The sequence below is a fragment of the Aythya marila genome (assembly GCF_965140915.1).
Source record: "Aythya marila genome assembly, chromosome: 2".
Lineage (NCBI taxonomy): Eukaryota > Metazoa > Chordata > Aves > Anseriformes > Anatidae > Aythya > Aythya marila.
In genome coordinates this window covers 19,412,407-19,425,317 of record NC_139043.1, presented here as the reverse complement: position 1 = coordinate 19,425,317, position 12,911 = coordinate 19,412,407, and the positions used below count along the sequence as shown (strand labels likewise).

General features: G+C 48.1%; 1 protein-coding gene across 2 annotated transcripts in view; it reads left to right on the top strand.

Annotated features, from left to right (window-relative positions):
* The first annotated feature begins 1,893 nt into the window (after nucleotides 1–1,893).
* Nucleotides 1,894–12,911, top strand: part of SPAG6 (sperm associated antigen 6) — a 38,145-nt gene continuing 27,127 nt past the window's right edge. Inside the window, exons 1-3 of one of the 2 annotated variants that reach the window (XM_082755278.1) lie at nucleotides 1,894–1,953; nucleotides 2,049–2,144; nucleotides 12,412–12,578. In XM_082755278.1, the coding sequence (XP_082611404.1) occupies nucleotides 1,929–1,953; nucleotides 2,049–2,144; nucleotides 12,412–12,578 (288 nt within the window). In that variant the 5' untranslated portion in view covers nucleotides 1,894–1,928. The remainder of the gene's footprint in view (nucleotides 1,954–2,048; nucleotides 2,145–12,411; nucleotides 12,579–12,911) is intronic. The other variant, XM_082755279.1, reaches the window with a different exon arrangement.

Here is a 12,911-nt window from a genome sequence, read left to right as displayed (position 1 = left end):
TTTTTTTTTTTTTTTTTTTTCAGCTGAGCAAAAATGGGGATTATTTACGCAAACCGGACCGATTTCTCAGACTTCTGCAAAGTTTTACAACGCGGCTGAAGTCACGGCTCCCTTTCGGCTTTAAGCCCAAACTTTGCCCTGCCTGTCGAATAATGCCTCCGCACAGGGCGAGGCGCCAGGTTCGGGCGATTCGCAGCTCTGCACAACAAAATTCCAGCCCGTGAAATCAGGAGGACGCTGCGAGGCAGGGGGTGGGTACAAAAAGGGACATTTTTCTTTGAGTCCTGCCTCTCGGCTCCCCTCGGAGCAGCCGGCTCGGGAGCGGGGCTCCCCGGGCTCTTGGTTTACCAGCACCCAGCGCCCTGGGATCGCCCGCAAAAGAGAGCGGAGCAGGGTGCGGAGCCTGTCCCCATCCTCCTCCCCAGAGCCGGCGTCTCATTTTTTCCGCCTCGCCGTCCTCATCGGTTGCTCGGAGGGGCTGCAGGGTTAAATCTGCCCGGAGATGTCCCCGTACTCTGGCCGCAGGGTTGATACCCGGTGGCGAACCCGCAGCGGCGTGCGGGAATTGGAAGCCTGTGCCTGGGCGCTGCGGCGGAATGAGCCGCCTCTGAGCCAAAAAAAAAATATATATATAAAAAAGAAAATAAAAATCAAAATCCAAGTGCTGCCGTGGTGGGTTTTCCCGCAAGCAGCGGCTGTGCCCGGCCGAGGGCTCCCCGCGCGGGGTCGGGCGGTGCCCACGCGTGTCCCCAAGGTCCCTCCCCGGGGTCCCGCGGGCTCCTGGGCGTGGGGGGGCGCGGGGTCGAGCCCTTCCCGTCCCGCAGCGCCCCCACTGCAGCCCACGAGGGGGTGCGGGGGCTGCGCGGCCCCACGCGGGGCCCCGAGTCACGCGTGGGCCGCAGCGGCTGCGGGGATCCCCCGGGGAACCGCAGCGACGGCGTGTGGGGGGGGGGGGAAATAAAAAAGGCTCCGTAGCGCGGCGGTGCCTCCCCTTTTACCCTTTTCTTACTTTTTGTCCCCCGGGGGGGCGGCCCGGGGCGGCGGGAGGGCGATGGGGTCCCGCGGGTGCTGCCCTTTCCCATCCCAATCCCATCCCATCTGACCCCATATTAACCCTGTCCCCATCCCATCCCCTTCTCATCCCATTCCATCCCCGTCCTATCCCTGCCCCCATCTCATCCTATCCCCATCCCATCACCATCCTACCCCTGTCCCCATTCCCATACTAATCCCAATCCCAATCCCAATCCCATCCCCTTCTCCATCCTAATCCCATTCCCCATCCTATACCCATCCCCATCCTCATCCCATCCTATCCCCATCCCACCCCCATCCTATCCCCATCCCCATTCCACCAACATCCCCATCCTAATCCTATCCTCATCCCATTCCCACTCCCACCCCCATCCTATCCCATCCCCATCCCGTCCCCATCCCTTCCCTATCCCAATCCTATCCCTACCCCAAACCCTATCCCACCCCTATCCCCATCCCATCCCCATCCCAAACCTTAACCCATCCCAAATCCCATCCCATCCCTATCCTGTTCTCATCCCACCCCCTCCCCAAACCCTATCCCATCCCCATCCCATTCCCATCCCTATCCCAAACCCTATATCACCCCCATCTCATCCCATCCCCATCCCCATCCCCATCCCAAACCCTATCCAATCCCCATCCCACCCCTATCCCATCCCCATCCCATCCCACCCCCCCCACCCCAACCCCCTCCCCCCTATGGGGCTCCCCCCTCTCTCTCAGCCCCCCCCCCCCGTCCAGGATGGGCTCGGAGCGGGGCGGGGCGGGCGCGCTGACGTCACGGGCGGCGGCGAGGCCACGCCCCCCTCTCCCTCAGCCGCGCGGCTTCCGCCCGGTTGCCATGGAGACGGGTACACAGCGCGGCCCTGCGCGGCCGCGGGGCCTCCGCCATGAGCCAGCGGCAGGTGCTGCAAGGTAGGGCCGGGACGGGGACACGGGGACACGGGGATGGGGACACCGGGACACGGGGACACGGGGCTCAGGCGCTCACCCGGCGCTGCCCTCCGCAGTGTTCGAGCAGTACCAGCGCGCCCGGACGCAGTTCGTGCAGGCGGTGGCCGAGCTGTCCGCCAGGCCGCAGAACGCCGAGAGCCTGAGGAGCGCAGGTACCTGGGGGGGTGTGAGGGGGGCTGTGAGGGGTTGTGGGGGGCCGTGAGGGGCCGTGGGGGGCTGTGTGGGGCTATAGGGGGCTGTGTGGGGCTATAGGGGGCTGTGAGGGGCTGTGGGGGGCTGTGAGGGGCCGTGGGGGGCCGTGGGGGCCCGACCCCCGCGGGCCGTGAGGGGCTGACCCCAGGTCCCCCCTCGGCCGTGCCCGCAGCCCCGCTTCTCCTCCGGCTTCTCCTCCTCCGGTTCCCTCTATCCCAGCTCCTCGGAGGGGTTTCCGCGGTGTTCCGGGAGTTGCCGGCTCGCAGAGGACGGCGTGCACCAAAAGCAGCTGGTTCTGTGCTGCCCCTGGGAGTTGTTCAGAGATCCCTGCGTGCTCCTCGCCGGCCGCTCTGCTCTGCTCGGCTCGGCTCGGCTCGGCACGGGCTCGCTTCTGCCGAGCCGGGGATGCTGCGGGAGAGCGGCTGTGCCGTGCTGCTGGCGGCCCCGCTCCGATCCCCCAGGTCCCTGAGCTTAACCGAGGACAAAGAGGTGCTCCGAAGTTAATCACCTGCCAGGCACCAAGGCAGAGCGCTGTAAATCCGTAGTGGCTTTGCCATATGGTGTCCACGAACTGATTGTGTTTTGCTTCGTCCCGATTTTGTTTTCAGTGCCTGCCTCCCAGCGCTTGCGAAGCTCTCGGTCTAGCCTGAGAGACAAACAAACAACCAGAAAAAGAAAAGCAGTCGCGTAAATACTTTCGGGTTTCGGGTGTTGTGATTGCAGCTCGCTGTTAAAATAGTTCTGCTGAAAATCGATCGCTTGCATCCTTGGTAAGGAAACGTTTGCATGGGTTATGGGAGTGACACGCTGCCGCCAGGCCTTTTGGATTGCCTTGTGCTGCTTCTCGGTTTTGTTTGAATCTTTCAGTGAGATAATGCCACTGCTTTAATTTACACAAATCATCCCCATTTACCAAAGCGACATCTTGGCCGTAGGAACAGATTGCGTCGTATTTGTAAGAAGAGGTCCCTCTGTGGCCATTTACAGTTGTGGGTTTTGTCTGTTCGCAGACAGAGGTCCCATTCAGGCACAGTTCGTACAGTTTGGTGTTTTAAAAACGGCAAAAAACTTCTATTTTAAGAGAGCAATCAAAGTGTCAAGCTAATTTTACTTCCGTTGTATTTCATGATCTTAAAATAATTGTCTGATGCAGTCTGGTGGGTAGCTTTGCTTTAGAACCGATGTGTTGCTCGTGCAGAGGAAATAATCGTTCTGAGGCCTGAAACTATTCCGTGCACAGCCAGTGCTGGTCTGGGAGTTCACTTTGCAAGGATCAGGCTCTGGGGTCATGATGTGGAAATGTGCTTCTGTGAGCCAAGAAGGATGGTGAGCAGCAGTCCAGTGCTGAGCTGCTTCCCTCTGGGTTTTGAATAGATTTTCAGATGGTAGAAAAGAGGGGAAAGTCTGCAAATGTAGGGTTTCCTATTGCAATTAATTTGAGTGGCTGAGGCCCACAAATATTTTACCTTGTTCCCCCAACCTAAGCTTTTAAACTTAGTTATGATGATATAATTAAAATCATAACTGTTGGTTTTGACCTTTTTGGGATGTGCTAGAAACAGGTTTCAAAACCTCCCTCTAAACGAAACGCGATTAAGTGCTTTAAAAATGACTAATGCAAATATGTAGAGGCATTGCTTTGTCTAGCAGGATAACTGGCATGCCTTTTGTGGTCTTGGTCCAGCGAGCTCTGTAGCAGTGGTTTGAGAAGGAAAGATGTCTGTCTACACACGCATCTCCGTATAAATCCATACGTAATAGGACTGGGGGGCTGATTTCATATTCTGGCAAAGAAAGTTAATTATTCCTTAGGGAGACGGCTGTTTTAAGAAGATGCAGAAAGTCTTTGCCTGCTGTCATTTTCCATTAGCTTCAGGAGTCGGGAGCACTTGGTGGGGTTCTCCTGTTGGATCTCAGAGGCTGTTGGGGTTCAGCCTTTTCCCAGCTGAAGCAGAAGGCAAGATTTCAGCGACTTGAATTCGAACCAAATTAAGCCCTCAAAATGTGTTGAAGTGTATTCGTGTGTTACTGGCCTTGGTTTATATTCCTGGTTAGCCAGAGTTCAGGCTGGAGACTGTGAAATATCAGTGCTCAAGGCATAAAGCATTTGGTTCTATTTGAGAAGTAATTTTGGTAAATACTTCATATCTTTTAAGTAGTAGTTTGAGATCATCTCGTTCTGCTCGGAGTTTTCTTTGGACATGAAGCTGACACTGTGCAAGATGGAAGCATGTTTAAAAAATGATTCGTCACTACGCTGCAAGCCCTGCTTTCGTGGCATGAAAGCAGGCACGGTGCTGTTGTTGCAGATGAGGAGGCAGCATAAGAGGGAGCAAGTGGCCAGGGTGGGGGTGAAAGTTTCTCCTACTGGTTTGGCTGTTGAGAAATGTTGTCGCACCATTCCTGTGGTGTGCCCTCCATATAATCTGCGGGGGATGCTAGTGGGGAGGGAGCCAAGTGGAAAACCACCTCCTTCCAGTGCCTCTCTTCTGAGGCTGCTCTGTCTAACCAAGCTCTGGAGCTGCTTTTGCACTCACACCCCAGAGGTGGCTGTAACCAGGGAACCGCAAGCTGGCCCTGGGCTCCCTGGCACGCTTCCAAAGCACTGGCTCTGCCTGTACAAGAATGTCCAGGAGGTTTTGTTCCTGGGAGCTCAGCAGCTTGCTTGTGACAGGGAAATGCAAGGAATGATCAGAGAAATTCCTTTTTCGTTCCTGTTTGTTTTCAAACAGCTCTCGCTTCGTGCTGCTATGTTTTTGTTAAGGTTGTTCCTTCTGATTAAATACCTCTATGAATAATGACTGCAAGATTTTTGTTTTGAATCCTTAATTAACGGATATGTGGAAAAAAAAAAATCCCAAACTCCTAAACCTCTTCTGTTTGGTAAATGTAAGCTCCGAACAATGACAGATGCTTCATTTATCAAGTCTCATTTCTGGAGGACACCTGACTGATGGGAGAAGCTGCTGTGACAGTAGCAGCTGTAAACATGTTCTTTAGAAGCAAATCTATCCCTCTGGCAGCTACAGCCCATGGTGTTTGGTACTGTAATGCGTCATCAAGCCCCGTATCCTCTACTAGAAACCAACTGTTTTTACTTAGAGCAGCAGGTGAGCTTGAGCCCTCTTTCTTGCACTGAGATTCAGGCAGCTTTCGGTTTTGTAGAAAGCTTAGGAGAAAATCTGAGGTGGTTCCAGGATGTTTCTGCGACTGTAGTCACTGAGAGTCTCTGTCTGCTTCCTTCATCTGACTTGGGAAGTGCAGCAGTCTGTAAATCCCCCCTTAGAAATAGGTACTATTTTTTTTGGAAGCATTTATGATTCAGTATTAATAAATGCATCGAAATAAGACTTGCACGACTTCTGGATATTCATTTTTGTGTTCTCCCATAGTAAGAATTAAATATTTGTTTATTCATTTTTGCGTTACAGCTGGTGGTGCTGGGGTCATTGCTTTTAATGTTTGTGTTTAAGGATGTGACTGGGATTAAGAAACAGTTTTAGTTCAGCCACTTTGAGTTTGACTCTTAAAGTAGTTCAAAGTCAGCCTTTCTTGGGGCTGATCACACTCTTCAGCGTAACAGCTGGGGAAGGAATAGAGAAAAACAAGTCTGGGATATGGACAAAGAAACTGGAAGCTGTGTGGTCTAGCAGTCTGCGTGGTGTTGTCCCTGGACTGCATGTGCTGGCACCCTGCACACCTGGGAGTGCTTCTCGTTTCTGCCAGGGTTTTGTTTTAACACCTTGAGCAGATTTCTTCCAGTTCTCTGTTCCTTGGCCTTACCTACTTGCTGGTCAGTCTCCAGAGCTCAGCGAGACAAGTTCCAGAGTGTCAGTGTGATGATGGACGCCACCTCAAACCCTTGTGGCATGGCAGGCTTCCTTCTTCTTCGTGGTCTCGTCCCTTTGCAGCTGAAGGGCCATGCCGTGCAGGTTAGTTCTCGCCCAGCCCCAGAGCTCCTCCACTGGTCCCAGGTTTTAAATGCTGTGTTCCCCAAGCCTTGGAGTTGTTTTAGAAGCCTTTATTTTTATAAGTGGATATGCATGGGTGGGCTCCACTGCCCCCACGTAGCCAGTTCCAGCGCTTGGGCTCAAGCACCCTGTGTTGTGAAGGATGCACTTATCCTCCTTGTTGTTTTGGGGTAAAAGCTTTCTTGAGCTTTAGTGAGAAGAGAAATAGAAGCATAGTGGGTGGGGAAGTAGAAGCACGCAGCGTGGGGAGGAAGGCAGAAGGCAGACTTTGGAGTTGTAACAGGCTAAGTGAGGAGAGTGGCGTTCCCCAAAGCCTGGCGGTGCGGTTGTGCCTGGTGAGGGAAAGTACCAGAGAGATGACAAAGGAGGAGAAAGTAAACGTATCTGAGGCCAGGGGACTGCCTTTTGCTGTAAGTCAGTCAACTAAAAGCTCAACTGCTGTGGGATTCCCCCCCTCCTCTGCTCCTGGCCTGTCGGAGACTTGCAGGTAGGAAATTCAGGGAGAGAACTTGTCGGCAACTTCTTCACGGATGGCAATCAAGAAGCAGCAGCTCCTTGCGACCACCTTGGCTTTGGTGTGGCTGTGAAGAACTGTGTGGTGACCACTTACTAGCTCTTTGAGCAGTGTTTTCAGCAACTCAGCCCTCTTGAAACAGGATTAGTTCTGGTCCATCAATGCCGGAACAGCCAAATTAGCTTTTAAGGAGGAGAGACTTACTGCTGCTTGTTCCTTCAGAGTTCTCCAGCCCGGCTGCTGCACCCAACCTGCATCATGCTCCACCATCTGGCAACTGCTTGATGAATTACTCAGTTACCCAGAGTCTCTGTTACCCAACTGTGTTTGTGCTCCCTTTGATATCTGAAGGACTGCAGTTGTGTTGTGCAAAGATGGGTCCTTTCTCAGGGGCGAGTCATGCTGGAGGAGTCAGTGCTTGAGATGTGCATCATGCATGGGCCATGGAAGGGACTGTGCCAAGATGAGTGAGTACGAAAGCTCTTTCTCACCGTTCTGGGAAGCTTTCTTTCAAGTCCCCAGCTTAAACTTTGCTATTTCTAGGAAGGGATTGGTGCTGGCGTGAGACAGAAATAAGCTTGCACTTCATTTCCTTGTCAAATCATCTGAATCAACGTCAGGAGTCCTGAAAACAAGGTGGTACAACGAGTGTTGGAGCATTAGTGTTAGCTCAGAGAATGTACAACTTAAAGGTCAGCATCTTCAAGATAAGAGTATGTCAGGAGATAATAGCAGTGTAGATTTTTTTTTTTTGCACATTTGCATTTTAAAATGGAAATAAATATTGTTTTTGAGGAAGGAGAATGGGGTAGAGGCAGCCATCTTCAGGTGCAAAAAAAAGAGAGAATTTGAAACTCAGAGTGATGTTACTCTGACTTGTTTCAAGTTTCTGAAGTCCCTGACTTCAGGTTTCATTCAGGCTCTGCAGGAGGTAGCGAAGGAGAGTAGGTGGCTTCTGCCTGACTTTCAGGTATTTCCCCCCTCCTCCCCCAAAAAAAGCCAAAATAACCGAAGTCTACTATTTCCAGAGTGATGACTGTTTGGCTACGGAAACTTGGAATGAAAAAACTTGGGATCTGCCACTGCCTTGAGCATGCTTTTTTTTTTTTTTTTTCTCCCCCCAGAGAGGCAGCAGCCAGCACTTGCTTGCTAAAAGAAAGTGCATCAGGCCTGGGCACAACAGCTCCACTTGAGAAGTGTGCTAAGGGTGATTCAGCTGCTAAGTGTGTCATTCTTTGAAACAATTCTGAGTGGGAAACTGAGGATGGAAAGGGGAATCGGTCCTTGCCTGAGGTCAGTCAAGGTTGCGTGATGCAAGAGAGAATATTTGGCAGGAATTCTTTGTTACCCTGTTTCTGAGTTGCTCGTGGGAACTCTTCCAAAACAAATCTAGTCTAATGGTCTAAACGCCTTATTTTGTAGTTTACTTTGTGTTGCTGCCTTTGAATTAGACTTAATGGATTTCCTACTTCTGTCACGAGAGGCTCGTTTACGATAACCAAAGAGTTCTCCTAAAATTTTGGGCAGCAATATGCTGCTGTCCCTGCTCTGTATGGCTCTACATCAGAGGAAGCTGTTGGATGTTTCTTACCTCTTTTACCTGAAAATACTGACAGGAATGCTGGCTCGGACTTCTTTGGAGGAGAAAATTAGACTTTGCTCTAGACTGGGCAGTCAAAAAAGGAAGGAAGAGGTTGACTAGAGGAGCTCACCAAATGCAGCGGCTGTCTCAGGTGAGAGCAGCTGGTTGGGCCCAGGGCAGGAAAGCTTCCTTCTGTTGGGCTTGTTGGTCCTTACCAGTGCCGTCTTCAAAAGCTGTAGAAGGAAAGGTTGTCTTTGCTTTCTGTAGGTGTTTAAATGGAGACCCCGTCTCTTGGAATCGACTCTTCTAAGTGCTGTAGGGAGAAATACTCTATTTACTGAGGTTGTAAATATGAAAATAAAATAAATGAAAATCATGAATGAAATGAAAACTGCTCAAGCAGTCTGTCTTGCTGAGGAGTCAGATTGAGATGATGGATATCATCGTGATGCAGAGAAAGGAATTGGTTGCAGAGAATGTGAGAAATGGAGGTAGAAGCTTTTAATTATGCTCAATGCCCAGGCATAATTTAGGTCTATATGATTCTCTCAATTTTCAGTTAATTTGATGTCAACGTATGGCTTGTACAGCAACAAGAATTGATTTTTCTTTTTCTTGTTCCACCAAAGCTCCTGTCATAATGATTACTTGTTCACTGTCTTTTCTTTCATTCAGACATCACTTTGGGGAAAATACATTCTCCTTGAGAATCAGTACAGTTTCTCTTCCTTTCTAAATCTTTTTCATCCATTCACTGCTCTATCAGCCTTGCTTTAGCATTTTGTGTATTTTCTTCCAGCAGTAACTCCCATTTTCATCTTTCACTTTTCAACTCTTCCCTCACCTTCAGTTGCATTAGCTGAAATAGTTTGTCATCTGAAATGTCATCATCAAGCTTTACGTGCTTTGTACCACAATGAAATGATTGGTGCTGGGCATGGCGAGGCGATGATGCTTGGAAGCATTTTCAGGCTGAAGGCTTTTTAGCATGTTCTAAAAGTGAAGTCTGAATTAGCTCATCTTGAAAATACAAATCAGAGAAATCTCCTATTTAGAAAAAACTCAAAGCTCGTGTACATGTGAACTTTCTTGCATGGGGTTTTACATTTTGCAGTGTTTAGGCATGCTGTGCAGGCTAGAAACACATCATGTTGTCTGGAGCTAGCTCGTGGGATCCCCTGCTGTACATTCATTCTGGTCTGTTTAAATTTCACTGAATTTTGAGCCCGCCTTGGTGTGCCACCTTGGCTTTTTTTTAGGGGCAGAACACTCACTACATGCTGAGGTGTCCCTTCTTTCCCAACCACTTCTAATAGGCTCTTCAGTCTCTCTTTTTTTTTTTTTAAATCAAGCTTTATTGATATCAAAAAGTAAATCTTGTTTTTGTATGATCTCACCTTAAGGGATCAAATGTACGACAAATGCAAATGTCAGCCCAAGCCTCCGGACTGGAGGCTTTTCAGTAAAGCAGGAACAGTGCAAAGAGCTGGAGCAGCATGAGCTCCTGTAGGAATTTCAGCAGGTGTTTGACCATGCAGCTCATGTTAGAGGGAAGGACAAGAAAATGCTTTCCTGTACGGGATGCAGGTGACTTCTAGAAGATTACCTCACTGTAGATGATATATGGTGTTGGCAAATATCGCACGCTTTTCTGTCTTTTTTTTTTTTTTTTTTAAACTTTTAATTTGTCCTATGATGTTCTTAGTCCATTTTAATATGAAGTGTAACTTACTATTGAGGCAGTACCTGCCGTTTGGAAGAGTTTGTGAGAAGGTATCAACACAAAGGTCACAATCCTAAATAGTGCTTCCTGCAAAGTGCTGAATGAAATCACATTGGTCTTACAACACTGGAGGAGCCACCTTTGTCTCCTGCTGCCCAGGAGGCCTCTTTCAGGTACCACTGGTGTTGACAGGAAGGTGTGAGCAGGTACCAGCAAAACCACAGACCTATTTCCATAGTCTCTACATGTACATGTTGAATTAGTCGCTGCAGGGCCATTTTTGGTGTTCCTGTAGCGTTATTAAGACATCACAATTTCATTTCCCTTTTCTTGTGTGTCCCCATAAGACCTGTGGTGTTTTGTCTTGTGAACATCCTGAAGGCTGCACCCACCACGGCTGAGCAGCTTCTGGTTGTGGTGCTGACCTTCCCAAAACAAACTCATCAGTGGTCAGCGTGGCCTCCACGGTTCCTTGTCTCTCCTGCTCTCTCTATCTCTTTCTTAAAGCCAACAGTGGATTATTAGGTTTTCTTCTTGCTGGGAGTACTTTGGTTATAACTTAACATTAATGTTCCCTGTGAGAATTGCCCTGCTGCTCAATTACTTTTTTTGGGTCTTTTTTTAAGGGTGCCCTTCTATACAGAAGTATGCTCTGGGCATGAATAACTTCCATCCCTTTCAACTATTCCTTGCTCTAAGCTTTTCCTTCTCAGTTCAACATCTTAGTGCCATCTGCCATTAGGCAGTGATCCTACTGTTGTGGGACCGTTGCACCAAAAGACCTTTGTTTGGCCCTCAAGAAGGGAAGTCTTGCTTTCTTCCATGCTAAGCTAGGTAATTTTTATCTGACTCAAACAAATGTAGTAGAAAGCGCAAAGAACGGAGGCAGCTCATACGGAAATTTTTAACTGCAGCTCTGGTGTTGGTGTCCTGGTATAGCACTTTTGCAGCCCCAGAGAGCATTGCTTTCTGGTTGAGCTATGAAGCTCAGAAGTACTAATTCCTGCATCTGGCTGTTAGAGGGACCCTGCTTTCACAGCACTGCGACACAAGCAAGGTTCCCTTTATCATTTGTCACCTTACAAATGATGATCTTTATGTAACCACACGTATCTTGCTTATATCCCTACAGCACAGTCTTGGTTTAACTGTAGGAGTAGCTTCCATGTACAGAGTGCTCAGCTTTGGTCATTTGGTCATCCTTGTTGCTTTTTATTGAACCTTTTCCAGTTCTACTCTAGGGAAGGGAATTAAATGCAGAATGGATTTATACAATCGCTTAGTGATGGGCTCTATTTTGGCATCTCCTCATTTCTATATAATACTGAATACCCTATATACTTCTGTATGTATAGTGGTTTTTTTTTTTTTTTTCCTGTTTGGGGTCCATCGCTGTGTATGGGACATTGGGGTTGGCTTTCCCATATGAGTTTAATTTAACTTGACATTTTATTGTCCAGTCATTCAGTCCCTAGTTTCATAGTTTCCCTCACTGATACCACCTTGAATAACTTTGGATTAATCAGCGTACAGTCTCACCTCACTGTTCGTGCCCTCTCCCAGATCACAGAGGAGTACCGAAAGGCACGTCTCCCCGCACTGACTCCTCGAGGTCCTGCCCCGTGACCTCCTCCCTCCTATTGCAAGAATGCAAAGTTTACTGCTGCCATTTCCTATTTTTAGTGAAATGTTTATTCATGTAAGCACTTTCTTGGGCTACGACTGCTAACACGTTGCTGCTTTACCTCACCTATAATTTCAACAGCATGTGTAGATACTGGAATATGCCCTTGGAGAATGGACTTCCAGATTCCTTCATATTTAGCTGATGCACTGCGGACTGCAGTAAAAACACATCGTAAATAGTAACGTGATTTAAAAAACAAAAACAAACACCAAACCAACAACCTTTTAACTCTACTATCTGGAGTCTACTATATTACAGCTATTGGTCCCCCGCTTAGCCGTAGCTTGTATATATGGAATGTAATTTGGTGTAAGTCAACGTGGGGGTTCTGCTGGCGGGCTGAACGAGTGACACACCAGTGGTAGCTCACCTCCAGGTGGACTTTCCTGTGCAGACTTCATTAACGCTTGTATTTTATATGTATTTGAGTATACCTTATTTTCCTGTGTATATTTTAACACGTATTTTATTTATGTTTGAGTATACCTTATTTCTACACGTAAATCTTTTTATATTTCAGAGGAGTTTTGTACCGATGAAAAACGGGCAGAAACACTGCTATGCGTCCGCAGTGCTATCCGAGTGCCAACTTCATTTCAGTGGAACACCTGAATTTCCTGCAAGTTCTTATTACCTGGCAGAGTAATTTAATAGGTTTTTATGAGTGAAGTTTAGTTAAAGTTTAGAATAAATGTTTAGAAAAAAAAATCTGCTCACCGAATGGGCTTTTCTCTTCCTGTTGTAACTCAGGTGTAATGTCTTTGCTGAGACCTCTTTTGCTGGACGTGGTCCCAACTATTCAACAGACTGCTGCTTTGGCTCTCGGGAGACTTGCCAATTATAACGATGACCTGGCAGAGGCAGTCGTGAAGGGAGACATTCTTCCACAGCTCGTGTGTTCATTGTCTGAGCAGAATGTAAGGCATCATTGTTTTCTTAAGTAATCATTTTTTTTAACTGTTGCACAGGGAAAGAGAAATCTTTCTGTATCAGCTATCTGCTGTTATTCCTAATATAGCAATAAATGAATGGAAGTCAGAGACAGCATGCATGTTTGAACTCCTGAGAGATCCATGTATATTGTATACATAAATTTGACTTTAAATAAGTTTGACTTTAAAATATCATTTTACCTCCTAGTGCTTTATAAGATATACACTCATGGCATTGGTATGGCTTTAAAATGTTGAGTGATGTTTTATTAAAGGTCCCTCTTCAAAATGGAGACAATTTGAAAGCTATAATGATAA